The following is a 16,293-nucleotide window of genomic DNA, read 5'->3' on the forward strand; positions in this document are numbered from 1 at the left end:
TGCTGACAATAAACATCACCCTTTGATATGTGTGTAAGGGGACTATGCTATATACCGAATACAAATGTAAGTTGTTAGTTAATATGTTTTACATTCATTTCCAGCCTCTAATATATTTCTCTACCCCACTAGTTTCTCCTGGCCATGGTCCTGGCTTATTTCAAACGGGCAGGACTGAAGACCGAGGAGTACAGAAAGTACTTTTTCGCAGCCCTGTAAGTATCTACATTAAATGAATTGGAGAAGGTTTAGCCAAAATAATTATTTAATACCAGAACTTGTTGTAACATTTGACCAAACTAATCGAAGCACCACTAACTTGGCTGTTTATGATCTTCATGTTTAAAAGCTCCTTCTCCCATAGAGCTAGCAGGGAAACTGGGACGCAGTTGCCCTTAGGACTGTACACTTTATTACATATTAGCATTAGATTTACCAAGCACACTAGTGTGCACACCTGAGGCACACACCCACATCATGTCATATGTATCATACATCCCTTGTACATGTTACCCCTGGGGATGCTGCAGTTGGACTTGAGCACCCAGGGGCTACAAATCACAATGGCATCAGTTAGAAAACAGATGTATATTGCCATTTACCAGTCCAAGATAAACTTCCTCTCCCACAAGGCTACTGTGAAAAGTGGGCAGGGCCTATCAAGACTGAGAAACCAGAGAGCTGGGGAGGAAGTAGAGAGAAGAGCTTCCTGGGGAGACTGAGTTGTGTGACAAGTCTAGGTAGGTGACCCTAGGCAGAAGGGCACTGGATTGATGATCTGAGTAGTGAGATCAGACAGTGTGCAGGGATATCAGAGCAGAGTGGAGTGGTGAATAGAACCTGCTGGGAAGTCACAGTTTGATGCTGTAGGAGGAGGTTTGCATGCACCTCTAAAGAAAGACATTTTACAAATCAGCCATTTGGAGAGAATCAAGTTCATATACTGGTGCAGATAAGTAACTGATTAATTTACCTCTCTGTAATTGTTCAAGTGGGGTTTGGACTATATCTGGCCATAAGGGCAGAAGATTCAGGGATAGATGGGTGGGCAGGTAAATGTGCAACACGTGTTTGTTTAAGCAGCATTTGAGTTTATACCACAAGGTGATCTCTCTGGTGTTAAAGTTGTGGAACTACAAGTCCCAGAATACAAAAGCAACGATACAAGCTGAGAATTTACAGATGTTGTTATATTAAGCTTTGCATACTGTGACTGTTGAATCTTACTGTATGTGATTTAAAGACACGTAAAAGCTGCAAACTGGACACATTCTGTTTCCATGCCATGCTGGCATACATACAAAAGGGCTCCAAGTTGCAGTGCAATGCTCAATCTGTGCGGTGTGTTTGAGTGCTGCCAGACTTGTGTTTGGCAGTATATGGTAAAAATATAAGTAAATATATATATATATATATATATATATATATATATATATATATATATATACATACATTCACCCCTCTGGATAATCTCTGTATCAGGAGCATGTAAGGTTAACATATGATATATTGGTCCAGTGTATAAGGTTGTAACAATTAATGTTTATGTCTTATACTATTGCTATTATTGATTTATTCTGTTAACTTACTGTTCATAGGAAGAGTCGGTGCTCTATTTTCATCCACACTGTATTCTAGTGTATTGTTCACATTTTTATTAAAATTATACCAAAGTATATTTTTCTATAAAATCACAAAAGCTGCATGTAGTGGTTCTAGTTAAATAAATGTGCAGGATTGGCTTCTGCAGCACATAGTGTGTCATAGTGTATTAGTACTAGGCAGGGGGTTTCCCAAATCTCCCCCTGGTGTATTTCAAAACACCCCCAAAAGAAGAAAGTGGTAATTCGGGTGGAGGCACTGACAACCATGTACAGAGGTTATAAGCACTTACATCTCTTAATATATATATATACCTTCACAATGCATAATACCGAAGGGAGTGTTACATACAGAATAACCTAATGGCCAGGGGCAGGACTATAGCTGTGGGGCTATGGGGGAAGGGGGGGGGGTGAGAGGGGCCTACCAATGCTGGCCCAACCCCTATACCAGTTTCCACTCTGCTCTTCTGAGCTCACATGGAAGCTGGCACATGTGCAGTGAAGTCCCCCATTTTGGACTTTATTACACTCATCGACCCTCGTGTATGCTCAGAAGAAAAAGCAAAGATGCTGGACACATATTGCAGCCCCTGCTCAAGATTGTGCTTTGGTAACTGGATAGTTCTAGTTACATACCTGACCATGGCTAAATTACTGCTTATTTTACCTTGTCTTTTCTTAGACATATTTTATCTACTGTCTCTTACTAGAACAAGTCTACATCATTTGTCTATATTAATTCACTATGTGTTGCTCCAGATTCCTGGCAAACCAAGTGGAAGAAGAGGAAAGGCCCTTCATGATGGAGATCTATCCTTGGGCCCTCGGATGGACGTGGAGGCAGAGAATGGGACGTCTGCAAGATCGAAGGAACACTTTGCTGTCCAGGATGGGATTCTATGCTATGGTGGACCGGGCCTCCTGTGATATGGTTTGTATTAATGAAGAATAAGAAACTTATGTTGGACCTGGCAGAAAATATAGAAGTGAATCAGTGGATAAAGTATTGTATAATGAAGGAAATAGGTTTGTTACTACAAGGTGGAGACTTAGTGAACTTACCGGACGCATTGTTGTACTACTTAATTTCTTTGCTTGGGCTTTAGTTAGGCATCCTAAGTTAATTTGTAAACCATACAAGCCCAAACATGTATGACCAGGCGTAAATATCAGGTATGAAATGGTACTGTTCACTTTATAAATAATAACATAAAATAGACACATTTGAAAATTGTTATAAGCATTTTTGGGACTAATATTAAGTTCTAAGTTCTTCCCGATATTTCCCACTCCGTCCCCAACCAACACTGGGTCTAACAGCTGCTAAATAATCAGCATTCGCAAATGCATGTTAGGCTGTCACAATATAAAGATAATATAGTTGTGTAGAACATGTGAAAAAGGAAAAAACAAAAGGACAGGCTAGATGGGCCACGCTGTTCTATGATACTACAGCCCAGATGTTCTAAGCTCTCTTATTGAATATAGAGAGACTTAAGCAGGCTGTTAATGCCTTTGTCTCCTCACCAATAAAATATTGTGCCCTAGGATAAGCAAGGTTCAGATAGCACTTTAGTGTTACTTAAAACTTAAGGATAAGAGGATTGAAATGATATGCAAATATAAGTGCTAACACATTAGTAGCGTATTTAATTCAATAAGGGCACCTTATCACATCCTTAGGTGATCTTATTTTTCTAATGATGTGGATGTATGAAATACACAAGTGTAACAGTTATTTGTAATAGGATTTGTTATATTGCCTTGTTTTCTTGACATGTGCCCCCAAATTATAACTAACTTTTATGCATGTCATTTCCTGTACATGTCTAAATACTATTGATCTGTATATATACATAAGGGTATGAATGGATGTTTGCACAATTTGAAACAATTCCTTTGCTATTATATTATTTAGAAAAAGACACTGGAAGCATTAATATTGTCTTTCAGTCATATTATGCATGTCTCTCCATCTTTATCAATTATTATTTTCCTATTCAATCTCTATCCACTCTGTACACTTTTATATTTGATGCTCGAGAACCACGGATACAAGGCATTCTGGTACATAAAAACGGCAAGCTACAGACCTTCTCTTTATGTTCTATCACACACAGAACTGATAATGCATTGCTGATACATAAGGAATTCACATGTGCAGCAGAACTGGGTTTTTTTAAGTAACATCAGGATGCTACTTAAATAATCAGTTTTGCACATGTGTATTTATTATCATAAATAATGCTTATGTGTTACTTACGGTTTAAACAAGATATGCTACTTAGGGTAGATAATTGCATATAGCATAGATACTTAACAGAGCCTTTTAAAGTCTCTCACTTATATATTAAGGTGCCCCTATAACACATTATAGCAACTGGGCCTATGTATTTCATAACAATAATATAAAGTAAATTTACAAATAAAAAATAAAAATAGAATAATAGTGTTTGGTTAAGATGTTACATTGAAAAGACTAATTTTGTTGATGTTTATTTTATTGTAGATCATGGCAGAAGACCCAACTCACTGGGCTTGGATGAGAAATAGGAAAGAACACCATGGCTGGGCCATACGTCGGAGGAACACCGCAGAATATCTTATCCGAGGCCCAGGGAGCAGCCCTCTATCCTGCTCCCTGTGTAACGCCCCTATGAGCCATCCAATCCAGTGGGAAGTGGCTGGAAATATCATCTTCCGTGCAGATCCACAGGAGGAGCCTGAGAGTATTATCAAGGTCCTGGTCCCATAATCATACTCAGTGAGTAGAGGGCCAGTAATACAGAAAATGTAATTGTAAAAGTATCTAAATAACCGGTTTATGTATGGAAGCAGAGTTACTAAGGATGTTAGTCACTAAAATTCATTTTTAAAATATTTTACACATTGACCCATGTTAAAATGAAAAGTGTCAAATAGTAATTAAATCTGTATAAGTTTATAATCAGACCACTAATATCCAATCATTTTTGAAGAACTGGAACATACATGAGGTTCTACCCATCCATAAATATCACTCCTGCTTCCTTCTCAGTGTGATGGACAGTAACATGGTCTCTATACTTATGTATTCTGGTATCTGATCCAGGTTCAGCAGCAGTTGGAAATCTTGGAAAATCTTAACTTTGAGTTACCAATTTTAAAAATGACAGGCAATTTACAAATTATTACATCTACGGATGCACAATGTATCTTTACATGTACAAGTGTGCCTATTTTTCTGGCTGGCTCATGTCAATGTACAGAAACACCCCATAAACAAAAATGTCACATTGGTTTACAGACTGGTGGGGGCATGTATGAGTCAATTCTGTTTACCCTTTCCATCATAGTGCTTGGGAAAATAATAAAAAGAGTAAAAGTCTCACATCAAATGCCGACCTACTACAAGTTTAGGTTCACCACAGTGTTTCTGCTTCTTTTCTAGTTTTCAAAATAATTCTTGATAAATTAAGATTTATTTATGTCTTAAATGAATTATGAGAGTAATGGGAAATTCAGACTTTCTTTATAACATGTGTTGCTATTACATTGCTCGATGTGTGTGTCAGGAACCCCTCCAACCAGTACAACACCACCCGGAGTCTACTCTGACAGTCAGGTGTTCACTGGAGCCCCTAGTGGTGGGGACAGACTTGGCTGCAGACTACAGAGGGTCGTGTGATGTGTACCGGCTGCGGGGAACCCAGAAGCAGAGGGAAATGGTAGACAGCAAATCCACAGAACAGGCCGAGGTCAGGGGTCACTTGCTAGGAAGTATCGTCAGAAAACACGCCAGGGGTCGAGGTCACGACAAATCAGCAGAAACGGAGATATAAGCCAAAAGGTCAAGGGCACAGGCAAAAGACAAATCCAGAGGACAGGCAGGGGTCATACACGGCAGGCAACAATTCAAAGGCTTAACACCAGGAGTACAGGAGTACAGCAGCAGGCAGCAACACAGGAATCTGGCAGCTATAACCGGCAGGGAGGCTAAGCCCTCCCTGCCTTATATACAAGAAACAACCAATGAGAGCCTAGCTCTATAACTGCACCCAGACTGTGCCACTAATATTAATTAGGTTAATTAATTAGCCCACAGGCTATTTGCAAATCGCGCACGGCTGCCCCACAGTGCCGGGACGCGGCTCTGAACCACTCAGCGTCCAACCGTTGCTACGGAAATGGTCGGGCTGACCCCAGAAGTGACGTCCCGGTCGCCATAGCGACGGCCGGGACGGAGGTAGGAGAGTCGCGGCGGCTGGGCACCACCGCGGCTCGTAACAGTGTGCCTATAAATGCACTTTTCCACATGTGTGCGATTGAAAGGTATAGACTGGGTCATAAGTATAGTGATGAGAACTGATCTCTGGCTTCTCAGATGTAGTAGAGAATTCATGACTTTTATAGCGAGGAAAAGGCTCAGCACCCTCTCAAAAAACCTGCACTCAGCAGATAAATGGTACACTGTCATGTGCCTAATCTGCTTTTAGAAAGGGACACACAACTCCTCTCATCACTGGTGCAAACTCTCCTGCAGATTCCGCTATCCTGACCGGCAAATCCATTCCCTGCTCAGCTAGGTGCACTTACACACAAAAGTAGCCGCATAACATTACTAAAGGGTATTTGTTCTGTGGTTTTACACTCTTGCAGTTTGTTAGTTACCTTTTTTGAATATAAGCTAAGAATGAATGTAATATGCTTCTATCTTGTCCATCTTTTTATAGTCATGAACCAAGCACCAAGAGGACACATTAAGACTGACTTGGAGAAGAACAACCGAAAAACCATAAGAAGACACCATTAGATGGAAGACCAGAGGACCACAGACGAAGAGGATCATCTATTATTCTTTGATTTTAGCACACAAACATAACATATAATAGACACTCGTACAACATTGCATTAGCAGTCACTCCCTTTAGTATGCCCAGAGGAGGGGCAGTGCAGCAGCCATGGCTCCTCACAGGTTTCCTCCACAGGGGGTTTTTCCTGTCCTGAGTGCTGCTGTACACTTATTACACATTATAAGATAGATGATACTATTTGTCTTATTATTTATTACTTATTAAATTAGTGCCTTCTTTTTACATATTATAATTTAGAACATAATACAATTAACATAAAATAACATATATAAATACATTGTATTAAATTTCATATTTTAAGCTCATCTTTAATTTTGTCTGAGTCATTTATTTGCATATTTTTCTAGTTTATTATGTCAACTGAACCATAAAATAAATGAAGAAAAAAAGTAAAAAGAAAAAAAACATGACATTGTTAATCTTAGGCTAAAAAAGTTGTGTGTTTTGCAGCAGCAGAGTTGGCCGTGTATAACCAGCTTCTCTGCCAAGTCTGTAAAGCTGGTCATACACGGCCAATTCTCCTGCTCGGTATGAGTGTCAGGTAACATGATTAATATTCATCTTGGCCACATGTGATTACCACAACATATCCGCTATCATTGGAGTCTATTAGTGCAATGGAATATGGATGACATCTTCAATCATCTTCTGACCGAATTTACAAGAATACCTGATAATATCCTTTACTCGATTTTGATAGTATCATTAACGGGCATCACCGTCATTGTTGGATGACATGTGCTGCAATATCAGGCTAATTACCAATATCTGCTGCCACACTAAAGGCTATGACTGTTGGAAGGTTGGATAGCAGACATATGCCTCCCTGGTTCCAGTTACAATTCTGTGGCTCGTAAAAGGATGAACATCCTCTAGAATGTATTCTCTCGCAGGCAGGGTCCTCTTTACCTATTGTCCATGTCGGTCTACTGTCTGACTCCCTCGTACGTCCTGTCATGTCTTTTGCTGCACTCTGTGTGAGTCCCCATAGCACTACTCACACTCATCTGTGCTACTTATGTGTATTACCTCATCTAATTGTATCTTGACTCTGTAGCTGGCACTACGGAATCTGTGGCGCATTGTAAATAAATAAATAAATAAATAATAATAATAATGGGTAATGTTCATAATCATCATCATCATTTATTTATATAGCGCCAACATATTCCATAACATAAACTTACCAACTCTCAGCCAACAATACAATATTATATCTATGCTCCCAGGGGCGTACGGAGAATTTTTAAGGGGGGGTTTCCCCTCCACCGGAAAAAAAAAAGCGAGAGAGCTGCCGCGCATGTGCCCGCGCATGTGCAGCAGCTCCGTTTAGGCAGCACTGTACTATACAGCAGCCGCGGCGCTGTCAAAGAAGCGTCCGCGGCGGTGCTGTATATAATACGATTTGTGATATATACAAATAAAGTTTAAATTAGATAGATAAGGCAGACATTTCAAGTCTATACAAAAAGACAGCAAGTTTGCAGACAGGCACCAATCAAAAGATATCCAAAACAACAATCAATCGCAGGAATAAAAAACATTCAGTAATAAATCAATAATGATCAATAAGTCCAAAAGTCCTACAATCCAATAGGAAAAAGGTGAATCTTCTGAAAAAGTCCCAATCACTTCATAATTCCTCGTGGGTCAAGGACTGGTAATTATATTGCTTGATTTTATAATTCTAGGAATTTTTTTATATCAGGTCTGATATTGCAACAGATATATTATTTACTTCTGTTTTGATTAGGGGCAATTATGAGCGTTCGTGTTGTTGAGGTTGGTACTTCTCTTGTGTTGAAGGCATTTTTAGTACCATAGGAATTTAATTTTGTTTTAGTTATTGATCAAAGATGAAATTATGTCTTTTCAGCAGATGGTTATGAGAGATCACAGATCTGAAGGTAAATTGTGCAGGTTTGTATGCATAAATCAGCATGCTCATCATAATTTTCAATCGTTGGTGAAATTGCTAGACATTGCATCTGAAGAATGATTGCATAGGTGTGTACCCAGCGTAACAATGCTGGTAAGCCTTCCTCTTTACCTTCAATGGAATCGGTAAAAAAACAAACCATAATAACCTGCTGAGCTCACCTGTCCCGTCACAGTGAAAGCGTTTGAAACGTCACTATTGTAATCTGGATATGGAATTGAAAATGTCTGACGTCCATGGTATTGGAAAACTAGAGAAAGCAAAAGTAATTAAACAATCAGAATAGAAATAAAATCATGTAGTCTAATCTTTGACAAAAATGCCATCTCCACCTGATATAGAAATTTGGGAGCTGAATGAAAATAAAGGATAGAGACCTGAAGCTAAGATAGTGGTTACGATAAAAGTTTATATTATGCTCTGATTTTTTTATGTACTGAAGACACTATGAATTTATGTCTAGGAGCGTCCATTGTAAGAGATAATTGTAGGAAGTCAACAGACATGTCTCCTCTTGTGTTAAATGACTGCAGTTATGACCAAAAGTTTTGAGAATGACACAATTATTGGTTTTCACAAAGTTTGCTGCTTCAGTGTTTTTAGACCTTTTTGTCAGATGTTGTTATGATATACTGAAGTAAAATTACAAGCATTTCAGAAGTGTCAAAGGCTTTTATTAACAATTACATTAACTTTATGCAGAGTCAATATTTGTAGTGTTGACCCTTGTCACTCAACTTCTGAGCCATATACTGACTGATGGCCGCCTATTCTTGTCTAATCAATGTTTGGAGTTTGTTAGAATTTGTGGGTTTTTATTTGTTCACCCGCCTCTTGAGGATTGACCACAAGTTCTCAATGGGATTAAGGTCTGGGGAGTTTCCTGGCCATTAACCCAAAATTTCGATGTTTTGATAATCTAGCCACTTAGTTATCCCTTTTGCCTTATGGCAAGGTGTTCCATCATGCTGGAAAAGGCATTGTTAATCACCAAACTGTTCCTGGATGGTTAGGGAGGAGGGAGGGTAGCTTTTGGAGGATGTTTTGGTACCATTCTTTATTCATGGCTGTGATCTTCGGCAAAATTGTGAGTGAGCCCACTCTCTTGGCCGAGAAGCAACCCCACACATGAATGGTCTCAGGATGCTTTACTGTTGGCATGACACAGTACTGATGGTATCGCTCACCATTCCTTCTCCGGACAAGCGTTTTTCCAGATGCCCCAATCTGAAAGGGGATTCATCAGAGAAAATGACTTTACCCCAGTCCTCAGCAGTCCAATCCCTGTACCTTTTGCAGAATATCAGTCTGTCCTGATGTTTTTCCTGGAGAGAAGTGGCTTCTTTGCTGGCCTTCTTGACACCAGGCCATCCTCCAAAAGTCTTCGCCTCATTGTGCATGCAGGTGCACTCACACCTGCTTGCTGCCATTCCTGAGCGAACTCTGCACTAGTGGTGCCCCGATCCCGCAGCTGAACCAACTTTAGGAAATGGTCCTGGTGCTTGCTGGATGTTCTTGGGCACCCAAAAGCTTTCTTGACAACTATAGAACCTCTCTCCTTGAAGTTTTTGATGATCCGATAAATGGTTGATTTAGGTGCAATCTTACTAGCAGCAATATCCTTGCTTGTGAAGCCCTTTTGTGCATAGCAATGATGACAGCACGTTTCCTTGCAGGTAACCATGGTTAACAGAGGAAGAACAATGATTTCATGGACCACCCTCCTTTTAAAGCTTCCAGTCTGCTATTCTCTGTCAGTATGACAGAGTGCTCTCCAGCCTTGTCCTCATCGACACTCTCACCTGTGTTAATGAGAGAATCAATGACCTGATGTGAGCTGGCCCTTTTCTGGCAGGGCTGAAATGCAGTGGAAATGTTTTGGGGATAAAGTTCACTGTCACGGAGAACAGGGACTTTGAAATTAATTGCAATTCATCTGATCACTCTTCATGACATTCTGGAGTATATGCAAATTGCCATCTTAAAAACAGACAGCAAACTTTGTGAAAAATAATATTTGTATCATTCTCAAAACTTTTGGCCATGACTGTATGTATTGTAAGTTAACTCATACTGTGATTCATGCTTGAAATGAAACATTTAAGCCTTGAGAGGATGGAACAATAACCAACTAATCTACCTCAAATAATGCTCTGTATATATGCCATAATAGTATTATAGGAAGGTCACTGTTGGAATTATGTATTCTGTGACAGGACATTAACATATAGAATAGTTTACAGATGTTCTGAGTCCCAGGAACCATAATACTGAATAGGCTATAAACGTCCAAAATTATTTGTTATCGTAAGATTAATGGGCCCATGGGACAAGTTCATCATATTATATCAATACATGACTTGTTCACTGTAGAGTATAATTACAACAAACAAAACTTGGATAAATGTCAGCCAAAGGGCTATATAACTACTGATATGCTTCTAGTAGCTACATCTATTCTTGTATGAACTAAGCATCTGTGTGCATGCAATAAACAGAAGATTTGATTTTCATCAGACTCTACGTTCGAGATTTTATTTCCCTTATCACACCTATATAAAGTGGAGGAATTTTATGGGCTGAACCAGTGACCTAATTGAGGTACTGCCTGACTTATGGCTCGTCTACACAACCACTTTTTCTGTCTTCCCTCTGTTTCTTTCTGAATAGGGCAGACGTTAATTTTAAGCCTTAAGGACCATTCATCCTTATTGCGACACACAACTTTGATTCCCACAGACAAGCAGACACCATATGAAGGTGTACAATATTTTACTGCTCAACCATTAAGTTGTGTGCTGCCATAATGCAGAATGGACCCTAGTCACTGCCGATTTCTTTCATATACACTCTGGCAGGGCCACCATCAGGGGGGTACGGCCAGTACTGTTGTGAGGGGCCCGGACAGACTAGGGGGCCCGGACAGACCTCTCCGTCTGTCCAGACTCCCTGGACTGTCCGGGCCCCGCAGTCACTGACCATGCCTCCCCTTTTTTTTTCTTGCCTTCTCCGCGATGCTGAAGCTCTGCCTCCCATACTGATAGGCTGGGAGTGCGGCGCGGTGACGTCATCACTGCATGCCGCACTCCCAGTGTATCAGTGACCGGGAGGCAGAGCTGCAGCATCGCGGAGAAGGTAAGTAAATAAGCTATTATTTTTTTTGAGAGGGGTGGGGGGGGGGGGGAGAGGTAGAGCCCGGGGGACCATAACTGTGGAGGGAGGGGGAGAGGGAGAGCCTGGGGGACCATAATTATGGAGGGAGGTGGGGGGGACAGGGAGAGCAAGGGGGGAAGAGGGGGGCCTTAACTGTGGAAGGGGGGGAAGAGGGGGAACCTTAACTGTGAGGGGGACCTTAACTGTAGGGGGGAGAGGGGGACATTAACCGTGGGGGGGGGGGGGGGGGAGAGAGGGGGACATTAACTGTGGGGAGGAGAGGGGGACATTTACTGTGATTGCGGGGAGGGGAGAGGGGGACATTTATTTTGGGTAAGGGGAACATTTACTGTGATGAGGGAGTGGAGGGGATGTACTGTGATGAGGGATAGGGGGCGCATGTATGGCGAAGATGAAGGGGTGCACATGTATGGGGAGGGGGGGGGCCCCACCAGATTAATTATTACTGGGCCCCACAGTTTCTGATGGCAGCCCTGCACTCTGGGCAGAATGCAATGGAAGAAAAAGTGCTCCTGTGAACAAACAATTTTCAAAGCCGATGCCTCCACTCTACAGCAGTGGCGGATCCAGGGGGGGGCGATCGCCCCCCCTAGCAGACACTTGCTGCCGACGGCTGCACAGTATGTGCAGGTCCGTCCAGCCGTGACAGGCAGGGACAGTGTGCTGCCCGGCTGCTCTGATTGTGAAACACAATCAGAGCAGCAGGGCAGCACACTGTCCCTGCCTGTCACGGCTGGACGGACCTGCACATACTGTGCAGCCGTCGGCAGCCTAAACTGTTAGAAAGGGGCGTGGCCTAAATCGCCCCCCTAAATCGCCCCGGGTACAGTAGTTTTCTAGATCCGCACCTGCTTGACAGGACCACTTTTTAAGCTGGCCACATTCTGCAATATTGTGAGCAGTGAACCCCATGCAGCAGCAATTGTCACCAAAAGTGAGCACAATGCCACATAAAAATCCAACTGAAATCCATCAGCTTATTATAAGGCATGTTGCAAATTGTGGTTTGGAAGACGGTCGCTATCTGCCTTTCTGTGCACTAATAAGCCCCACAGAGCTGAAAATGCCACTTGGCTCAAGTCAACGAGTGGATCTTGTCCAGTTTAGACACCCTTGCAACTGACAAAACTGGTCAGTGACCCTATCACAAAGTCTGGACTGTCATTTATGTTATGGGCTTAGTATCTGAAAGGATCATTTACTAACTGTAAAAAAATGAGGAAGTTCAGCACAGTTAGTTTTGAGCAAATGTACCTATTTGTCCCCTTTGCCCACATGAAAATGCGCATGATGAAAGGTGCAGAAGAGTTATTTTAATGTCCTGCCTTTTTTTCCACTGGGACCTGTAACTTTCATTTATTTAATCATTGCAATTTTTCTCCTAAATGATGCTCTTAGGAGCTCTATTTAGGTCTTAAATTAATCATTAGTCAGTGGACACCGTGATGAAATTGCATGTGTCACAATCATATTTGAATTATTTTATTATACTGATATTTGTGAAACAGCTGTGGACCCTGTGACATCAAAAAGAGTGGAAGGGGTTAAAAAAGAGGAGGGTCAGGAGCTTATCTAAAATCAGGAGGGGGTCTCTCCCTGTTTGCTTACTATTGTTCTAGCAACTCTTCAACAGTCTGAATGGCACCATCACCCTATTGTCCCTTCTTGTGAGAAGTGACAAAAAGGAGCTGTTTGGAGGATGGGGGTGGTTGTTGGAGAATCTTGAGAAAGCAAGGACTTGAACTGATTGAGAGTAAACGTATTCTCACAGGGCCAGAAAAGAATGCTTGAAGCAGGAGATTCTTGACAAAGATCGGACAGTGTACCTCTAGGACCGATTCTGTTACCACTCCATCGGGAGACACTCAGATTCTGGGGAACACTGACCCACCTTACGGATCAGAAACCCTGACCTACTTGGATTGTCAGCTGTGGATTTTATTACCAGGAGTTTGGGCCTACTAGGACTCTGTGCTGGGAGGTAAACTGCTAGGGACTTTTTTGGGGTGTTCTTACTTGCACTGGTGATTTTCTGACACTTGATATATATGGTGGGGGAACAAGATTCTCCTTCGGGAGCACTGTTTAATAAAAGGGATTATTATTTCTTACCTGCATGACCTGTGAACCAGGTATCTAGTGAGCTTTGGTTCCAATCCCAGTGTCCTCACATCTGCACATTAATATAATCTCCATTTTTTGCAATTGAATAAACCTCATTGGAGAGGAAGTTTTGTGGAGGTGGGAGACAGTGCAGCTCAACTGTGAGCTTCCACACATGCAAATAGTGAGTTCACAGGTGACAGCCATTATTAACATTGCTGCCTGTTTGAAACAAGCCAACAGTGGCAGGACAATGCTATGCAGCTTTTCTATCTTTGGTGGTCATATTTAATCTTTTGTTTGTGGTTTTATCCAAAAAGTGCACTGCAATCCTGAGTCATCAAGTTTAAACTGAGTAGCACAAAATAACATTGGCCATGATCATAATGCTGCAGTACAAGTAAGTGCTAGATGTGATCTATTACAGTCTTATCTAGTAAAAATAAAATGATCATACATAGGATAAGTGTATTTATAATTAAAGGCCCCAGCGATTGGGAGCACCCAATGCAAGCAAAACTCCAGATAAGATGTTAAAATAGGGAATTCTTTCTCCATTTAATGAATTGGTAGCTTGATACATTTTAGTATGTTTGCTCTCTGCTGGTTAGACAATATTTTTTGTGTGTTAATGTGTTCGAGTGAATTTTATATTGAATATTGTCGTGGCTCACACATGACAGAGCCCCAGGAAATACAATGGCTGCCAGCTGCCGTATTCTAGCCCCCTGAACCGCTGCCAAACGCTGTACTGCATACACTGGTAACAACATCCGGACAGTGCATCACGTTCACAACTCACATGGGAGACAAGAGCATATACACAACGTGCAGACAGCAGCGTCCTGAGCGTCTTCTGGTTCCTCCCACTTCTTCTGTATGACGCCGCAGCCAGGCGGCACAGAGACCCGCACAGCGCCCCCTATGGCTGCTCTCCTGATAGCGACACACACACAGTGCTCAGTGATTACATACTACTGATGGGCTCAGTGATTATACTACTGATGGGCTCAGTGATTACATACTACTGATGGACAAGTCTGCAGCACATCCTCCAATGTGTAACACTCCGCTCATACTGACTATCCCTCTAGTCACACTAACACACACAATGCACTCACAGGATAGCACGTTGTTCACCACATAACACGCCCCCCCCCCCGAAGACTCCATACCGTGTAGACACAATTATCTGCCTTTCTTCTTCATTTACTATTATTGCAGTTATCTGGGCTGAATAAATTAATGCAAAGGATATTTATAAAACATCTATTATTACTGTTTAGGTAGCTTCAGTAGTAAAAGAAAGGTTGAAGCCATTTGTGTGAACTTTTTGTTTAGGGGTTAAATGTGCAAAAACTAACAAAATAATCAAATTTGCAATAACGTGCTGTGTGTGAACATTGGCCAGCACTCTGGGGCCCTGAGGATGGTGGAGATTCAGACTGGAAGGGCAGATGCAGAGCGCGCATTATTACCGTTACTATGGTAATTTTTTGTCACTGCGCACAACGAGCAAAAATCATTGTTTAAATGACTGTAATAACAGTAATAGTGCGCCAGCTATTACCGTAGTAATGTTAATAGTGCGCCAAATTGAATCTGGCCCCTTGAATATAAGCAAGGTGTGCCTCATCTGTTGTCTCACCATTTTGAGCATTGTTCACTTGAAATACATGTTTCTGAGTGCATTTTTTTCTACATACTAAACTATATTTGTTTAGTCATTTTTTTTACATGTTTGAGAGGTTCTGATTGAATAATATACGCAGAAGAATCATTGGACGTTTCTGTGACTTTTTATTGGTATTGAATTATTAAATTCACAATGTAGTTTGTTATATGGCTAACAGCAGGTGCTTGAAAGGGTGGGGTTGTCCTGAAAGGAGCAAATACAGAGTAAAAATCCCCCAGCATACTACTGGTTAACAGTGGTGTGCTGGAGGATTGTTCTCACCCTTTCAAGCACCTGCTGTTAATCTATAAATTGAAAATAATATAGAAATTCTATAAGTGAGCGCTCCACTAAGTGTGGCAGCCTTGATCGTGAAGTTTCTATATCAAATGTGCTTGGGGGAGTCAATGGCACCCATGGCGCATTATAAGTCCTCTTGTGTAGCCGTGCAGGAGCAGGAAAAAAACCTCCATTTGGAGAAAAAAGTTTGCACATTCTTAGATTAAGCTGACAATCACCATTTTTGATTTGTTGAGAATAAGTTTGAAGCTTGTTTGCTCAATATTCCTCAATTCCAGAGTCTGGTGTTAGAAAGTAGTAAGCAAGTGGCCATTATCTGTTGAGGCCTAGCTTTGCTTCCTGTAACATACTGTTTCACATGATATATACAGTCCACCATTAAATTAATAGCCTACCTGCCCCCAGGCAGTAAACTAATAGGTATATATAAATGCTAAGGTAAATGCTACTTCCCACAACCTTCACAGTCATTAAATAATTCATATTCACATTTAATAAATAGGCCTCATTTTCCCCAAATAGTCCCACATTCAATTAGTAGCTCCCAAACCACCCCAGCTTTAAATTAAATGTCCAGTCACCCCAACTTAAATTGATATGCCCAACTATTAAATAGCCTTCCTATCACCCTCTAAATAAAATGGC

General features: G+C 41.3%; 2 protein-coding genes across 3 annotated transcripts in view; one reads left to right on the forward strand and one right to left on the reverse strand.

Moving 5' to 3' along the window:
* Window positions 1-16,293, reverse strand: part of MYL1 (myosin light chain 1) — a 427,496-nt gene that overhangs the window by 268,770 nt on the left and 142,433 nt on the right. The gene's annotated exons all lie outside the window — the stretch shown is intronic.
* LOC142097029 (speedy protein 1-B-like) lies at window positions 134-6,568 on the forward strand. 2 transcript variants are annotated; one of them, XM_075178637.1, is made up of 4 exons: window positions 134-215; window positions 2,364-2,535; window positions 4,114-4,368; window positions 6,317-6,568. In XM_075178637.1, exons 1-3 carry the CDS (start codon window positions 145-147, stop codon window positions 4,357-4,359), a joined length of 489 nt encoding a protein of 162 aa, XP_075034738.1. In that variant the 5' UTR covers window positions 134-144; the 3' UTR covers window positions 4,360-4,368; window positions 6,317-6,568. The 2 variants fall into 2 exon arrangements, 1 of the variants encoding a protein (XP_075034738.1); XR_012678090.1 differs by lacking the exon at window positions 134-215 and adding an exon at window positions 659-740.

The sequence above is a fragment of the Mixophyes fleayi genome, chromosome 7, assembly GCF_038048845.1.
Source record: "Mixophyes fleayi isolate aMixFle1 chromosome 7, aMixFle1.hap1, whole genome shotgun sequence".
In the NCBI taxonomy this organism is placed as follows: Eukaryota; Metazoa; Chordata; class Amphibia; order Anura; family Limnodynastidae; genus Mixophyes; species Mixophyes fleayi.